This window comes from Pinus tabuliformis, chromosome 3_1, assembly GCF_031772625.1.
Source record: "Pinus tabuliformis cultivar Carrire ecotype Pingquan chromosome 3_1, CPIR1, whole genome shotgun sequence".
Taxonomy (NCBI): Eukaryota; Viridiplantae; Streptophyta; class Pinopsida; order Pinales; family Pinaceae; genus Pinus; species Pinus tabuliformis.
Window position 1 is genome coordinate 784,505,278 of NC_142301.1, and position 18,447 is coordinate 784,523,724.

The 18,447-nt window shown below is 43.2% G+C and overlaps 1 protein-coding gene across 1 annotated transcript; it reads left to right on the forward strand.

Moving 5' to 3' along the window:
- The first annotated feature begins 9,630 nt into the window (after positions 1-9,630).
- LOC149189747 (uncharacterized) lies at positions 9,631-16,396 on the forward strand. Its single transcript, XM_089410326.1, has 4 exons — positions 9,631-10,380; positions 10,509-11,619; positions 11,739-12,083; positions 12,161-16,396. The coding sequence occupies exons 1-4, from the start codon at positions 9,818-9,820 to the stop codon at positions 16,394-16,396; spliced, it is 6,255 nt and encodes a 2,084-aa protein (XP_089266452.1). The 5' UTR covers positions 9,631-9,817.
- Positions 16,397-18,447: the final 2,051 nt, after the last annotated feature.

Consider the following 18,447-nt stretch of genomic DNA (forward strand, 5'->3'; position numbering starts at 1 on the left):
CAACACCAAGGAAAATTCTTGGAGGAAATAAGCTACACATTTTAGAGAACCATTTTTAAAACCATAAGGTTTGCATAAGAATGGCAAACCCTGGGGCATAGAAAGGAAAACATTGCAAAAACAAAGGTAAGGCAAAGACCCCCACAAAACAAAAAGATTGTGAATGCTCCCACATATTATGAACAAGGCTCAACGACCCACAGGAGAAATCCCAGAAAAAGTATAGTTGGGCACAAGTTGCCTTGAAAGCCAAAACAAGCAGCACAAAACCAAACATCGAATATATACCAAATAGGGCAACAAGCCCAAGAAATAAACACGCGACATCATCCATGCAAATAAACACAAGCACCAACCGAAGAGGACATTAGCAGTGACAAAGAGAAGTTGAGCGACAACACTACAAAGCAAAACCCCGAGCATTTCCCAATAGAACCAGAATATTGACAGCAATAAAAGAAGCAGCTCGAAGAAAGCAAAGGGCTGCAACGAAACACCCATGCGTGCCACAAAGAGTCCAATACATAAAACAACACTGACAACACAACAAGAAGATGAAGGTCTAACTACTAGACAAACAAAGGCACAAAAGAGAGAGCTGGGGCGATAAGGAATCAACCCCCGAACCTTCCATTCCCTCAACTCCTTGAATAACAACTCATGTACACTATTTGTTTAAATATTAAACTAGTTGTGTGTACAATTATTTATTTCATTATATCGAAAGGTTCTTTATAGTTTAGAATAAGAATAGAGGCACTTTATAGTTTAGAATAGGAAGCACAAAAGTGATTTACAATTTAGAATAGGGAGTTGAGAGACACTTTACAGTTTATTAAGGAGAGCATTTAAGTAAAAATGAGATGTTGCAATGTCTATAAATAAGTGTAAACATAAACATTTGAATATCAACACAACAATATATATAATAATAATAATAATAATAATAAAACATAACAAAATGTATACTCAATTAAGATTAAAAATTAAAATATATAAAAACATAAATTAATTTAAAACAAAAAATTTAAACAAGGAGAAGTAAGCAAATTAGCCCTAACTAAGGAAACTTAAAAAAGGAGATCATAAGTAACAAAATTTTGAGTAACCCAACATACTTGAATAAGGCTTTGACACACATATTTTAAACAATATTTTATGTTTTTACAATTATAATGCCATTTTTTAAAGTAATATTTTTTTTTTTTTGTCGTTAAAAGACTATCTAAAATTTTCTATTATATTTACAAGTAGACATTACAGACAGTGAGACAGGCATTCCAGGGCCAGCAGTTGCACCCTGGATAATTTACCTTTGAGACAAGAAGCTCCCTCGCAGGGGCAGCACCGACAGAACTTCCAAAATTACCAGCCAAACTAACAGAGTTCCTCCAAAATCTAATTGCTTCTGGAGGCCCAGAAGAAGTGAGAGTCATCAAGCTAAGGGGCCTCATTACTCTGAACATATTCATGACTGCCCACGCAGGGGCTATCGACATTGACTAACTGAACCCAACAGTAAAGAAAATTGAAACTAGACTCAACATACATAAACCAAACAGACAGACGCAGAAATTGCCAACCAGACAGACGCAGAAATTGCCAACCATCAAGCACAGTAGAATCCGGAACCGACATACCCGCAGGAGCTTTAGTCCTGGTTTCTGGTGGAGAGAGGAGGAACTGTGTGGAGCCGGGGCTCAGTGTCCTGGTCCTCGCAGAGGCTTGGGTCTTCCACCACATAGCACCATCCCCTTCCCTCCGGGACTCCTTCCCACATCGCTTTCCACTTGTCCTCATCCATGCCCGGAGGTGCTGGCCCCAATTGGGGTGAGGTGCCTTGCACCGTCTCCTTCCCCAAATTGTCTGGCTCATTCGGTGGCAACTCCTCAAGGCTTTCCTTGCCAGCGCTGTCCTTGCCCGAACTTCCTGGTGGCTTCTCCATCGCTTCCTTGCCCGAACCTTCTGGAGGTTTCTCCGCCGTGCCCTCAGGAGTTCCAGCACCGAATTCTTCAGGGATTTTGTGAAAAGAACATAAATGTGGGCATTGACTCCTGTATTGTCCATTGAGCCGCCCAGAGTGAACACCACCAAGCCAAACGCTGGCAGCAATGGCCCTCCCTCGCTCGAGCTACCGACCTCCAAGAATTGTCCACATGGGAGTTGTGTGGCTCTTGCCCTCCTATGACAGTAGCAGCAACAACAATGGTGGTGTTCGTCTGCTGCAGGAGTTCGAGAGGAGGACCCTCTCCCTGGTCCTCGTCTGCTAGGCTGTCGTTCCCGTAATTTGGCCATGTCTTCTTCGTTGCCACCCACGTATGCCCACACCAATGAAATTTCTGAGCACCCTCCTCCTGCAGGCAAATTGACCCGTCTTGCTTCCAATTGAACCAGAAATCCTTCGAATTGCCTCCCCTGCTTCTGGCCACAACCTGAATTGCAGCGGCAGACCAGAGCTTGTACTGCAGCAGGAGGCCTAGCATCCACCGGCTCACAATTCCTCTGCTCTCGCATCCGTCTGATCTTAACTCGCCAATGCACCCACATCCTTTGCTGATATCGAGTTCTAATCCTGCTCTGCAACAGAGCATTAACTGCATTCTGCGCCACCATCGAGAGCCTCTGCGCTGCATTGAATTCCCATCGCATATCTGCTGAACCATTATACTGTGACGGCGGTCGAACCAGGCTCATTAAGGTCACCACGGGGCGGCACATGCTGGGCATGTGGCACGTCCCTCCTTGTCACGTCATCACCCGCATCCGGGGATTCAGCATCCTTGTGGAGTATGCTTTCACAATCCTGTTTCTGTTGGTTGCTTAGGATGATGTCCAGTTTGCCTTCTAGGAAGGGCTGGTCACAGTCTACTCCAATGTTTGCCATGAGATCAGCGATCTTGTTACCCTCTCTTTTGGTGTGATGGAAGGAAAGGGCATTGTGATTGCGCAGTTCATAAGCAATATTGCTTAGCCTGGCCTCTAATCTCCAACTGTCAGCTACCTTCCTGGCTTGAGAGCCATTCTGAATGCGAGTAGCCATGTTTATAAGGATTTGAGAATCGCCCTCTACAATCAGCGGTTGAAGATTGAGGCGTTTTGCTACCAGGATCCCCTGCCACATCCCTTCCAACTCCGCCGAATTGTTGGTATCCCATCCTATGTTGCCGAAGTAGACCTGTAGGGGTGAGCCTCTGTGATTCCTTATGATGCCCCCAAATCCTGCTGGCCCAGGGTTGCCTTTCGAGGCTCCATCGAAATTAAGTTTGTATGAGTTGATGGGTGGGGCAGTCCAACCATGAACCTCCTTGCCTCTGCGGTTCACCGTTTGATGCATGGTGGGCTCTTGTAGCAGCTGCAACATCCAGTTGTCTAGGATGTTTTTCTCGTTGTCTGTTGTGGGGAGATCCTCTTTGGTCCATGTTTTCAACATCATGGTTTCTTGGAGATTGCTGTGTATGCTGTTCCAAATGTTCTCAGTAGTCCTGCTTTGATTTTTGAATATGCGCCTGTTCCGTTCCTTCCAGATGTTCCATAGTAGAATGCCCGGGATAAGATTCCACAAGTGGTTGAGAATCTCACACTTGTAAGGTCTTTTCGGCCATTGACGGATGGTGTCTATGATACCATCAGCTTCTCTGCATCTCCTTTGGCATTTGAATTCTACCTTTTCCCATAAATGAGTGGCGATTGAGCAAGTTTGCAGAAGATGCTGCAATGTTTCCTCGTTTTGAGAGCAATTATGGCATATGGAAGGTCCGTGAAAATTACGTTTCCTTAGCTTGTCCCATGTGAGAATCTTCTTGTGCCCAACCAACCAGAGGAAGTGTGATATTTTAGGCCAGGCTTTGAAGCTCCATATCCTTTCCCATAGAGGGTCCGGTTTGATGGGGAAGTTGCCTAACAGATTGTAGGCTTTTGAGGTGGAATAGGTGCCCTTAGTTTGGTAGCCCCATCTGAGGATGTCCTCATTGTTTTCATGTCTGATTCTTCTTTTATTTAACTCGCTCTCCAGTGCTGTTATCTCTTGGGGGCTAGTGCTGTTGGTAATGCGATTGCCTGATTGCCATTTCCTAAATCCGTTCTCCACTTCCTGTGTCCAGAATTGATGCACCGTGGCTTGCTGCTGCTCCTGGCTGCTAGGAATGATCATTGCAGGGAGAACATTTGAGAGTTTGGGCATCTGGTTCCAGGCATCATTCCAGAACCTAGCATTGTGACCATTCCGTATTTCCCAAAAGCTGTGTTTCTGAACGAGCTGATGATGCTGTTTAGCTGCATTCCATATAATTGACCCATTGGTAGTGGGTGTGAACCTGATGAGCTCTGCTTGGGGCATGTTGTTGGTGTATTTTGCAGTCCATATTTTGGCCCATAACTTCTCTGGACTGGTTACCCACTGCCACCATATTTTAGCCGTCATGATGGTGTTGCTGTACTCAGGGTCCCGAAGTCCAATTCCTCCTTTGTTTTTGGGCTTACAAACAGTGTCCCATTTGACCAGTGCCCATTTGCGATTGGTGGCAGAACTTCCCCACAGAAAGTCGCGCTGCAAATTTCTCAATCTCTTTAGGACCCACTTAGGTGCAGCCAGGATGGAGAAAAGATAGAGAGGCATGGCTTGCAGGACAGCCTTGAGAAGCACAACCCGGCTGGCTAGATTTAGGGAGCGATTGGTCCATAGATTGAGCTTGGACTCCAGCTTCTCCAGGAGGGCTCGCCATGCCGGCTGCTTTATGGCCGAGGCTGTGAGGGGGGCTCCCAGATACGTGGAGGGGAGAGAAGCGGATTGGAAGCCCAGGATACGGGAAACAGCAAGTTTAACAGACGGAGGGGTATGGAAGAAAAAAATTTGAGATTTGGAGCTGTTGACATGAGTGCCGGAGGCTTTTGAGAAGTCGTTGAGCAGGGTTTTCAACTTAGAGGCTTCCTGAGCTGAAGGATAGCCATAGAGCATGGTGTCGTCGACAAATTGCTGATGAGAGGAGGCTGAGGTGCTGTGGATGGAAATCCCTTTAAGCTGGTTAGAGTGAAGGGCTTGCTTGATGTGCCTGCCTAGACCTTCCGCCATTATCACAAAAAGGAAAGGGGATAGGGGGTCCCCTTGTCTGATACCTCTGGAGGGCTTGAAGGGACGGGAGGGTAAGCCATTGACGAGGATGGAGAAATGAGAGGATGAAATGAGGCTCAAGATCCATCTTATCCAGGAGTCACAAAATCCAAAAGCTTTCAGCATATGTTGGATGTAAGACCAGCTGAGCTTGTCGAAGGCCTTGGAGAGGTCGATTTTAAGAAGCATACCAGCTTGATTGGATAGCTTGAGCGAATGTATGATTTCATGAGTGAGGATAATACCATCCATGATCTGTCTGCCTTCAACATATCCTGACTGCTCCGGAGATATGAGCATGGGTAGCAGAGGTTTGAGCCTGTTCGCTATTACTTTGGATATGACTTTGTAGAGGACATTACAGAGGGCTATGGGTCTGAATTTATCAGGGGTGATGGAGTTTTCCTCTTTGGGGATTAGAGCTATAAAGGTAGAGTTAAGGGAGGGGAGCAGCCAGCGAAGGGCCCTAGATTCTTCAACTATTTGCCAGACCTCCATTTTAATTAGGTCCCAGAAAGCATGAAAAAAGGTAGTTGTAAAGCCATCAGGGCCAGGGGCTTGAAGTGATTGATGAGGATTTCCTCTATCTTCTCATGTTCTTCTTCCTTGGTCCCCTCTGGGCTTTGGATGAAAGGTATTTTGTTGTGCATTCTTCTTTGCACTGTGGTGTTGTGAAAGAACTTAGTGTTGCGTTCCCCTTCTTTTAGCCACCTGATTCTTGATTTTTGTCTCCAGTAAATTTCTTCTTGTTTTCTTCGTTCTTCGAGCTGGTTGTAGATGTGCTTCTCTTTGTTCAAGGTTGCCTCCGTGTGCCCTGTGTTGATTATTGTCTGGTGTAGAACCTTGAGCTCCTGATTAAGTTCCTGTTGTGCTTCGAAAATGTTCCCAAAGGTCTCCCGATTCCATCGCTTGAGGTGGCCCTTTAAGAATCACAATTTCTGTTGTAGCTGGTACATCCTTGAGCCTTCTGGTGGGACAAAGGAGGTCCATATGGTTCTGACGAAGTCCTTGAATGCTGGATGCGTTAACCAAAAACCTTCAAAGCGGAATGGTTTTTTGGTTCTGTCCCCTGGTCGCTGCCAATGCAGAGCTATTGGCCAGTGATCCGAGCCAGAGTGTGCCAAAATCTCCGCAGTGAAGTCACCGCCTAGATGGATCGCATTGTCCGAAATCAAAAAGCGATCAAGTTTAGATGCGATCTGGTGCCTACCTCCTCTGTGATTACTCCAAGTGAAGGTTCCATTGCAGAAAGACATGTCGATGAGAGAGGCATTGTGGATGAAATCCTTGAAATGTTCTGCTTCAGGTTCTAATCTGGATCTTCCTCCTGTTTTGTCCTCGATTTTGGTAATCATATTGAAGTCACCTGCAACTATCCAAAGCGGATGCTGCCTGTTAGCGTTTAGCGCTTCAATGGTATCAAGAAGCACTTTTTTGCTTCCACCTTCCTGAGGAAAGTAGACATTGGACAAGTTTCCATGAACCTTGGTGCCTAGAATGTGAAAGGCAGCTTGAATGAGGTGATGGGAGGCGTGGAAGTCAGTAAGCGATATTGCCTGAGTGTTCCAGGCGATTGCTAGCCCTCCCGAAGCCCCCGTTGCATCCACGGCTACTGAGCGGCAACCTGGCCAGGCCTTTGAAAGTATTCGACCTAGCGTTTGACTGTTGCATTTGGTTTCTTGGAAGAAACACATTTGCGGTTTTTCCAACTTGATCATGTTTTTTAACATCCTAGATTTTGCGGGGCTGTTAAGCCCTCTTAGATTCCAAGAGATCAGCTTCATGGATAACTGGTTTGGGTGGGGCTAAAGTACTTCGTGAGCTTCGCATATCTCCCTGAGTCCACCAGGAGTTTGCCCACCTCCATTGTTCTCTGAAGATCTGTCTTTCTCCCTCTTTTTTTGGAATCCTTTGGACGCTGATTGCTGTCCCAATCGCTACCAGGTTGAATGCCTAGTTGCTGTTGGTGGAAGGCTCTGGATATTACCTCTTCCAGCTTTTCTAGATCCGTCTCTGAGATGGAGTCATACGCCTCTTTCCTACAAGCTAGCTCCAATCCAATGATGTCCAAACCGTGGAGATCTATGCTTTCAGGTTCTACCTCCATGATTTGAGCTTGACTTGTGTCTTCTTGAGTTCCCTCTGAGATCGTTACGGGAGCCGATGTCTCGTTCTTCTCCTTTTCCATGGGGGTTTTCTCTGGATCTTTCTGGTGCCTGCTAAGGATGGTCGGGATTTGTATGGGGGTTTTTGACTTGGGAGGGGGAGTGGAGGGGGGGGGGTGGGAGGAGGAGGATGGGTGGGTAGGGATGTTATTGTCAGGTAAGACTTGATCTTCAGGGAGATCGCTGAGAGATTCAAAGCTGTTCTTGGAACCAGGGTTGTGGGATTTGGGAGGCTGAGGTTTAGAGGCGTTCGGGGGCTTTTTCTGCGTACGCTTTCTGTAAGAGACTTGGGTGAAGCCATCATGTGATGGGGGATCAGAGGATTCCAGCGGGCTAGCTTTTGCAATGAGAGGACAGTCCCGATACAAATGCCCTATTGCATGGCATCTTCGACATCTGAACGGCACATGTTCATAGTCTAGGGCCTGAGTCCATTCCTCGTCGCGATGGGCTAGGGTTATTGAGTCAGGAAGAGCTTCATTAAGACGGATAAAGACGCAGATCCTTGCGTAGGATATATACTTACGGGTTTTTGTGTCCTCCGATGCTCTGATATATTGTCCCACTCCATTACCTATGCGCTTCAGGCTTTCCTCTTCCCAGTATTCATCGGGGAGCGAGTATAACCTTATCCAGACCGGAGCCCATGTGAGATCCTCCTTGTCAGGGTTGAATCTGGGTTTCCAGTTTGTGATGTAGAGGCCTGCTGAGTTAAAAAAATACGGACCCCCTCTGAGGATCCTGAATTTATCTTCTAGGCAGTAAAAAATGGCAGTGAAGAAGCCCTTCGGCCCTAGCTGGAGAGAGACATCTCCCTTGGGCTTCCATTTTGCCGCAATCCATCCATTTAGAGCCCGTTCGGTTGGCCAGAACCCTATGAATTTGCCAATGATTGCGTGGTCTGTCATGAACTCGATCCTACTGTCGATCTTTTCTCCAGGCAATTCTATGCGCGGTCTAACCTTGGCTACCGGTCGGCAGGTGGAGGAAGTGACCGGCGGTTCAGTCGTTTGGGTTTCCTGTGCTTCTGGTTTGTCATTGTCGCCTTCCTGTTGTTTTTTCCCCTTGCTCAGAATGTCCGGATCCACCGATCCAAATGTGACTTCAGGTCCCTTGCTGTGCTGTGAGGGGGAGGGCTTTGACGCCCCCTCCCGGGGGTTGAGCCATTGTTGTTCGCTGTTCCCCTGCAGCTCTGTCACACTGCTACAGCAGATGATGATCAGAGCCTGAGCCTGATCCGCCGTACAGAGTACGCCGTCGCAGGTTTCGCCCTTCAAACCCTAACTCTCTCAGAGCGCTCTCATTCGATGATTCTTCCTCCAATCTAGTTCTTGATGTTATCTTGGCTAGGTATCTTTAAAGTAATATTACTTTATACCATCTACCCATTTTATTACAAATAATAACCAGCCCAAAATAGCAAAGTATTTCAATATAAAATATATGTAGCATTTAAGATTTTTACATCTCTTCATTGCATACAACCACTAAAATATTATTCACCTTGAAAATGAAAAAGTATCTCAGCAATCCATTATTTTACTCTTGTTAATGAAAAGTTATCTTACCCATTCATTATTATATTCTTGTATTCTTGTTGAGTGACATTCTTGAAAAACAAACCTATAAAAATAAATGATTTTATTTCCTTAAACACACTTTCTATAAAATCAAATAAAATTAAAAACAAATATTCAATTTTAAAATTTTATAAACTATATATATTTAATATAATAATTTAAAATTTCAATAAAAATACCCAAAAATCAAATAACTTTAACTCTCAACCAAATTCCCAATTTCTACCGGTATCACCCATTTTTGGATTATATTTAATTATTACATCCATACATAAATATAAAAAACTTTGCTACCAATAATTGTTTAATAAATAGATATTCATTCGAAAATGAAACTTTAATTATGATATATTGTTTTGTTAAAATCTTAATCCTAATCATATATAAATGGTTTTAAAATTTATGAAATCCTTATGTTCAAATCAAAGTTTTTAATAATCAAATGTACTTGACGAGATTATTAAGTTGATTGGTCGGCCATAAAAGAAAAAGATAATGAATATCAACTATGAAAGTGAGTTTCGTGGATAGTATTGGATGGATACTTCTCACCCGTCAATTAGTAGTAGGTGAGACCCATTTGGAATGGTAGTTGCGTATTATATCATTCACCTAACCAGTGGAGATGCCTTCTGTGAGTGAGCGTGACAGAAGGTGTTGTGGCTTCCCTGAAATTTCACATCAGTGGTAAAGTGCACCTTTAAACAGACGCGTCCCCAGGACGCGTTTTTAGCCGCTAATACGCGTTTTTAGCCGCTAATACACCATCATATTATTGCTCAACGAGTCCGCTGCATCTTCTGAAAGTTTTTTTTGCAGTTTCCCCTTCAGAATTTCACACTGCCTTTGTTCCAACCATCAAAATCTTTTTTTGCAGTTTCCCCTTCAGAATTTCACACTGCCTTAGTTCCAATCATCTAAATCAATTCGTTGATAGATCCTAAAATTTCCATAATCCTGTGTCAATGGCAAACCTAACTATGGGCTCCCTCGACTGTGACCATGCTTCTGCTGCTGCTTCTTCCTGCACGGCCTCCACTTCTTCCTCTACTTCTTGTCCCAATTACCAAATCTTTATCAATCATCGCGGGCCTGACGTAAAAAAGGGCTTTGCCAGCCATCTTTACAGAGGCCTTCGTGATCAAGGATTGAGCGTGTTTTTGGACAAGAAGGAATTGGAAGAGGGCCACAATATTCCTTGTCAGATAGAAAACGCTATCCGTGGTGCCTCTGTCCACGTTGCAATTTTATCTCCAACGTATTCGCAATCTAAATGGTGTTTGGATGAACTTCTTCTCATGAAGAATTCGGGGGCTTTTATTATTCCGGTGTTCTACAAGGTCGATCCTTGTATGGTCCGCCGGACGGTCAAAGACGGAGCCTTCGCTGAAGCCCTGCGGCAACATGAACAGAAAACAACACATGACCCCGAAACTGGTAAACAGAAGCCACGCTACGGCGCTGATACCATTCAGAATTGGAGAAGCGCACTTTCCTATGTGGCCGATCTGAGCGGTTTCGTATATGGGTGAGATGCATCTCCAAGCTCCTACTGTCCCTTGCAATCCGTGTTAATATTCATTTGTCGATTGATGATATAGGCTGCCTGATGTACTTACCTAGCCGTTTCTGACTTGCTTATTTTACTCCATTCAGGGCCGAAGACGATGAAGGCGAGCTATTGGAAAAGGTTGTGGAGGCTGTTCTGAAGAAGGTTCCAAAGAAGGTTCCAACGACATTGTTGGATGTGGCAAAATATCCAACCGGGCTGGATATCAGATTAGAAGATCTTGAAAAGACTGTGCTCTCTCAGTGGCAGGAAAGGGAGCTTGGGGAGGCCAAGGTCGTGGGCATTGTGGGTGCGGGTGGACTTGGGAAAACCACCCTAGCCAAACAATTCTTTAACCACAGAAGGTCAGATTATAATAGTTCCTCTTTTGTATTTGATGTGAGAGAAAATGCACGTACTATGTCTCTAGCATACTTGCAGAATAAGCTCCTGCGGGACCTAATCCCAAATAAGGATATCAAAATAGAGAGCCGTGATGAAGGCATAGGGATACTGAAAAGGTATCTCTCATCTTGTCATGTTCTCATAGTATTAGATGATGTAGATGATGTGGATCAATTGGAAGCATTTTTGCCCATTAAGAAAATCCTGAAACCAGATAGCTTGATTTTGGTTACTTCTCGTGACAAGCACGTCCTAAAAACATCAGGTGTCCTTGAGTCATCCATTTATAGTCTAAAGGGGATGAATACACCGCACTCCAAAGAGCTATTTTGCTATTTTGCCTTCCATCAGCCAGATCCAGTACCAGATTTTGCAGATCTGGTAGATCGATTCGTAAAGGCGTGCGATGGACTGCCATTATCCTTAAAAGTATTTGGGGCGCTGGTTTTTGGAGAAAATGAAAATTATTGGCAAGAGATATTGGATGAACTTGATATATCATCTACTGAGATATATGATAGATTAAAAATTAGCTATGAGTCTCTCAGTAAAAAGTCGAAGGAAATATTCTTAGATATTGCTTGTTTTTTTCTCGGAGAAGATGGAGATAAGGCAAAAAGAATATGGGGCGAGGTGGGAGTTCAAAATCTGCAACACAAGTGTTTGTTGGAGTTGAATGAAAAAAATGAAATAAAAATGCATGATCATATCAGGGACATGGGAAGAAAGATTGCCGAGGAAGAATCGAAGCCCCTTCGGCTTTGGGATTCGGCGATCAAGATCATTGATGATTTGTTGGAGCAACCATCAACTGTAAGCACTTCAACCAACCATTCGATTATTTGTCTTCCGTTCAATTAAATTTTGATGTTTAAAGCTTTGCTTTCAATTAAATTAGATCTGTTTGCTTTGTTATTCTAAACAATGAACAGGTCATAACCGAAGTTGATGGAATCAAAATGGATAGTTATTACCATGATATCTTCCGGAATGCCGAAACATACCCTTTATACTTCCACTTCTCCAAAAGCTTAGAAATGAGACACCTATCCACGTCCAGAAGCTTAGAAATGAGGCTTAAAAATTTGAGACTTGTTGCAGCCAAAGGAGGTTATTTAGATGACATATTGAGGAGGGTGCAATCGCCCAATCTGATATGGCTACGCTGGTATGGATGTCCCCACTCTTCCCTGCCTTCCTGGGTTCCCATGAAGAATCTACGCGTTTTAGAAGTGGAGGGTAGCGAATTGAACATACTGTGGTCACATCAATCTCAGGTAGGCAAATATTTGTGTGCTTTTTGCTTTCCTATGATTTCATTTTGTAGACCACAATCATAGATCTCTTATTGCAGGCGATGCCTCTCCAACTGCGAGAATTAAATGTCTGGGCCCCACTTTCAGACATTCCAAAGTCTATAGACCAGCTGAAGTATCTGGAAAGGATTGCCATAAGGCCGAACTCCAAATCACCCACAGTCGCAAGATTGCCCGCTAAAATTTGTCATCTGCGGTATTTGAAATGCTTAGTTCTCAAAGACTTTTCAAGACTCATGTCGCTGCCCGATTCTTTTGGGGAACTAAGAAACCTTCAGTATATCGATTTGGAAGGTGCTTCTAATTTGCAGATGCTTCCAAATTCATTTGGGGATTTAACTCAACTCAAACATCTATCATTGAAAAGTTGCTCTAATTTGACCATCTCCAGCGAAGCACTCGGAAATATTACCACGCTTGAAAGCTTAGATCTTTCATATTGTAACCAGGTGAAAGAAGTGCCTCCCCAAGTCACACGTCAATTGTTCTTGCAAAAATTATATTTGACTGGATCGAAGTTAAAAGAATTGCCGAGCAATATTGGAGACCTCTGCAATTTGGAAGTGCTGGAATTAGGTAGCGATTTGTTGGAAGTGCTGCCAGATGGTCTTGGTGTCCTGAATAGCTTGAAGAGATTATTGCTCACTTCTTCGCCGCAATTGAAATCCTTGCCGGATTCCATTGGACTATTGACTCAGTTGACAGAGCTGGAGATAGGGGATTGCGGACTAGAATCCTTACCAAAAGAAATTTTCAAGATGAATAATCTGAGAGGTTTAGGAGTACGGAATTGTCCGTTGCGGGAACATCCATTTAGAAAGGAGGTTGAAGGAGTTAGAGAAACACTCCTATTATTAGAAGGGGAGAGTGCATCGAATAATTTGAACTCCTCCAATAACAGATGCATGCTAGGGCTCAAGTGGTTACACCTGTCAGGCACAGAAATAAGGGAGGTATTTTTTGATCGGGGTGTTTGCCCCAGCCTTCAAAGACTATTTGTTCACGGCTGCCCTGAGATTTTAAAGCTGTCAGTGGAACATTTGACTTCTCTGGAGGAGTTGACTGTTTGGGAATGCCAGAAGCTCCAGATTATACCAGGGTTGGGGCAACTAACACAGCTGAAAGAACTAGATGTTCGTGACTGCCGTGAGATACGAGAGCTGCCAGGTGTGGAACAATTGGTTTCTTTGGAGAAGTTGACTGTTTGGAAATGGCAGAAGCTCCAGATTATACCAGGGTTGGGGCAACTCACACAGTTGAAAGAACTAGATGTTTTTGACTGCCCTGAGATACGAGAGCTGCAATGTGTAGGACAGTTGACTTCTCTGAAGAAGTTGGATGTTTGGGGATGCAAGAAACTTCAAAGCATATCAGGGTTGGGGCAGCTCACGCAGCTGAAAGAACTACATGTTCGTGACTGCCGTGAGATACGAGAGCTGCCAGGGGTGGAACAATTGGTTTCTTTGGAGAAGTTGACTGTTGGGGAATGCCAGAAGCTCCAGATTATACCAGGGTTGGGGCAACTAACACAGCTGAAAGAACTAGATGTTCGTGACTGCCGTGAGATACGAGAGCTGCCAGGTGTGGAACAATTGGTTTCTTTGGAGAAGTTGACTGTTGGGGAATGCCAGAAGCTCCAGATTATACCAGGGTTGGGGCAACTAACACAGCTGAAAGAACTAGATGTTCGTGACTGCCGTGAGATACGAGAGCTGCCAGGTGTGGAACAATTGGTTTCTTTGGAGAAGTTGACTGTTTGGAAATGCCAGAAGCTCCAGATTATACCAGGGTTGGGGCAACTAACACAGCTGAAAGAACTAGATGTTCGTGACTGCCATGAGATACGAGAGCTGCCAGGGGTGGAACAATTGGTTTCTTTGGAGGAGTTGACTGTTCGGGAATGCCAGAAGCTCCAGATTATACCAGGGTTGGGGCAACTAACACAGCTGAAAGAACTAGATGTTCGTGACTGCCATGAGATACGAGAGCTGCCAGGGGTGGAACAATTGGTTTCTTTGGAGGAGTTGACTGTTCGGGAATGCCAGAAGCTCCAGATTATACCAGGGTTGGGGCAACTAACACAGCTGAAAGAACTAGATGTTCGTGACTGCCATGAGATACGAGAGCTGCCAGGTGTGGAACAATTGGTTTCTTTGGAGAAGTTGACTGTTCGGGAATGCCAGAAGCTCCAGATTATACCAGGGTTGGGGCAACTAACACAGCTGAAAGAACTAGATGTTCGTGACTCCCGTGAGATACGAGAGCTGCCAGGTGTGGAACAATTGGTTTCTTTGGAGAAGTTGACTGTTCGGGAATGCCAGAAGCTACAGATTATACCAGGGTTGGGGCAACTAACACAGCTGAAAGAACTAGATGTTCGTGACTGCCGTGAGATACGAGAGCTGCCAGGTGTGGAACAATTGGTTTCTTTGGAGAAGTTGACTGTTTGGAAATGGCAGAAGCTCCAGATTATACCAGGGTTGGGGCAACTAACACAGCTGAAAGAACTAGATGTTCGTGACTGCCGTGAGATACGAGAGCTGCCAGGGGTGGAACAATTGGTTTCTTTGGAGGAGTTGACTCTTCGGGAATGCCAGAAGCTCCAGATTATACCAGGGTTGGGGCAACTAACACAGCTGAAAGAACTAGATGTTCGTGACTGCCGTGAGATACGAGAGCTGCCAGGTGTGGAACAATTGGTTTCTTTGGAGAAGTTGACTGTTGGGGAATGCCAGAAGCTCCAGATTATACCAGGGTTGGGGCAACTAACACAGCTGAAAGAACTAGATGTTCGTGACTGCCGTGAGATACGAGAGCTGCCAGGTGTGGAACAATTGGTTTCTTTGGAGAAGTTGACTGTTGGGGAATCCCAGAAGCTCCAGATTATACCAGGGTTGGGGCAACTCACACAGTTGAAAGAACTAGATGTTTTTGACTGCCCTGAGATACGAGAGCTGCAATGTGTAGGACAGTGGACTTCTCTGAAGAAGTTGGATGTTTGGGGATGCGAGAAACTTCAAAGCATATCAGGGTTGGGGCAGCTCACGCAGCTGAAAGAACTACATGTTCGTGACTGCCGTGAGATACGAGAGCTGCCAGGTGTGGAACAATTGGTTTCTTTGGAGAAGTTGACTGTTGGGGAATGCCAGAAGCTCCAGATTATACCAGGGTTGGGGCAACTCACACAGTTGAAAGAACTAGATGTTTTTGACTGCCCTGAGATACGAGAGCTGCAATGTGTAGGACAGTTGACTTCTCTGAAGAAGTTGGATGTTTGGGGATGCGAGAAACTTCAAAGCATATCAGGGTTGGGGCAGCTCACGCAGCTGAAAGAACTACATGTTCGTGACTGCCGTGAGATACGAGAGCTGCCAGGGGTGGAACAATTGGTTTCTTTGGAGGAGTTGACTGTTCGGGAATGCCAGAAGCTCCAGATTATACCAGGGTTGGGGCAACTAACACAGCTGAAAGAACTAGATGTTCGTGACTGCCGTGAGATACGAGAGCTGCCAGGTGTGGAACAATTGGTTTCTTTGGAGAAGTTGACTGTTGGGGAATGCCAGAAGCTCCAGATTATACCAGGGTTGGGGCAACTCACACAGTTGATAGAACTATATGTTTTTGACTGCCCTGAGATACGAGAGCTGCCGGGCGTGGGACATTTGGACTATCTGAAGAAGTTGGATGTTGGGGGATGCGAGAAACTCCAGAGCATAACAGGGTTGGGGCAGCTCACACGGCTCAAAGAACTACATGTTCGTGGATGCCATGAGATACAAGAGCTTCCAGGCCTGGAACATTTGACTTCTCTGGAGACGTTGGATGTTGGCGGTTGCGAGAAGCTCCATAGCATACCAGGGTTGGGGCAGCTCACACAGCTCACCGAATTACATGTTCGTGGATGCCGTGAGATACGAGTGCTGACAGGTGTGGAGTATTTGACTTCTTTGAAGAAGTTGGATGTTTGTGGATGCCAGAAGCTCCAGAGCATACCCGGGCTGGGGAATATTACAAATCTTACAGAACTGGATGTTGATGGATGCAGCGAGATACTAGAGCTGCCAGATGTGGAACATTTGATGTCATTAAAGATTCTTTCCGCTCAGGAGTGCCCCAAACTTCAGTGGAGTGACGTTGTACTTGAGCAGTTGAGCGAAAGGTTGAAGGATGGATTAAAATATGAAAAGCAACTAAAGAGAAGCGGTCGTCTCCAGTTTCTGCAATCTCTGTGTAAGATGTTTAGAATTTGTTCTAATTGTGGTCAGACTGAGTAAACTAGCCCATCGTAACAAAGCTTTCCTGTAAATATGAATCAGGGCAAGATATTTGAATAAGTGAAAAAAATGCAAAAATGTTTTTATCATTATTAAAAATATTATTTGTTAAATTTCGGAAATTCACTTTATGATGGTTCAGTTTAATGAAAAGCGTTCATTCCATGGTCATCGGTTTTAGATCAAACCAGTTTGGTATTCCTTTTCAGTTCTTTTATTGCAAAAGTCTCTCCTACGAATTTTGCACTCTCAGGAACTTCCCACTCGTAAAAATTTACGTGTCAATTTCGATTACGAACTTGTTTATGAATTGATATGTTTTGGGTCAAGACAGGGGTGCGCAGAGCTTTTAAGTGGACTTCGGGACATGATGCTGCTGGACATAGGCAATCCCGAGTCTTGTTTTTGGCCAATATTTAGTGGCCTGTGGTTTTAACCGTAGTTCTTCGTTGGGTCGCTTATTAGTTTAGACAGTTGGGACTTGCCAGTTTCTGTGTATTTCCTGGGACAGTTTCAACTTGCCTTTTGGGCTTGGGATGTGTATTCCTGTTTATATTGTTATTGAGTGGATAGTTATATGTAAGTTTTATGTTTATGTATATTATTATTTATATTGTTATTGAGTGGATAGTTATATGTTTATGGAGCTAAAGTATTATGTATGTGTTTTATTTTATTATGTGAATAATAATGGAGCAAACTTTAATCTTAGAAAGGAAAATATTGAGAATAAAAGAACATTATGATTATAAAAATGCCATCTTGCTAAATTAAAATAAATCTTAGATTTATTTTTAATTTTTGATTTATCAAAGTGGAGAGGGATCAAATCTCTCAAAATGCAGAACTTTTTAAGTGTAAAATTTGAGGAAAGGTTTGCACCTAGTCTTGACACTACATTGATGTGATTAAAATGAATCTAAGCAGATTTTATTTATATTGACACTTGATAGATCTGATATTAAAATGACTCTAAGCTAATTTTAATTCATAATATTTTCATCTCATTATTCATTGGTAAATATATTAAAAAAAATTAATGTGTTTTATATATTGTTTTTAATTATAAATTAATTTTTTTTATACATTCATAATGTATTGAAGGGACTTAATAGCTTTAGTGAAGTTCACCCAAACTCAACATTATTTCACTATATGTAAGATGTGAAAATTCACCAAAATTCAATATTATAGGGTTGTTCGTAAGATGTGAAAATTCATTTCTAAATAAATAATTTGGCAAAAAAAAGTTATAATAAGTCACACTTATTTTTAAAATGCTCTATTGCATTTTTTTATTAGTATTTCAAGGTGATAATGTTGAACAATGGTGAAGTGGAGGTTGGTGTAGTTGAGGCTAGGGATAATTTCATTGTACACATTGTGGGGAATAGCTCCACTGTACACAATGTGGTGCATGTTCATTGACGTACATACCTTCATTGCCTTCCAATCGATGCTTTCACCACCTCGCCACTATTACATTGTTATTCCCAACAATGTTCATACAGAGCTATGCAACAAATCCTGATTGATAGAGTTGTATTGTTTTTGTTTTTACATTCTTGTATGCCTTCTGTGCAAAATCCTAGCTACATAATCAAATTAACATGTGATGCAGGAGTATTAGAGCTTCGAAACCATTAAGTCTTCATGTGAATAAACTTCAAAATGGGGACTTGATTTTTGAGAATAATTTATATTCTTTTATGTAAATAAATTGTGTTTTCCAAATTGGTATATTTTATGAGTTTTATAATTGATGAGTAATAGTTTTAGAAAAGTTATGGATAGATGAGATTTTGTCCATAAGGGAAAAACTAATTTACCTTGAAAATCATGAGAGATTTAGGGAATAAATCATGAAATCTTTAGGGAATAAATCATGAGAGCTTTATGGAATCAATCAATGAGTGATTTATGAAGTAGGAAAATCTACTTTTCCTCTAATTTTGTATTTAATCATTGTAAGCCTACAAGCAAGGCTAATGGCCAAATGAAAGTGAAATCAGATCCTCATAGAGAGAAACAAATGTTTTGAGTATTTTTGT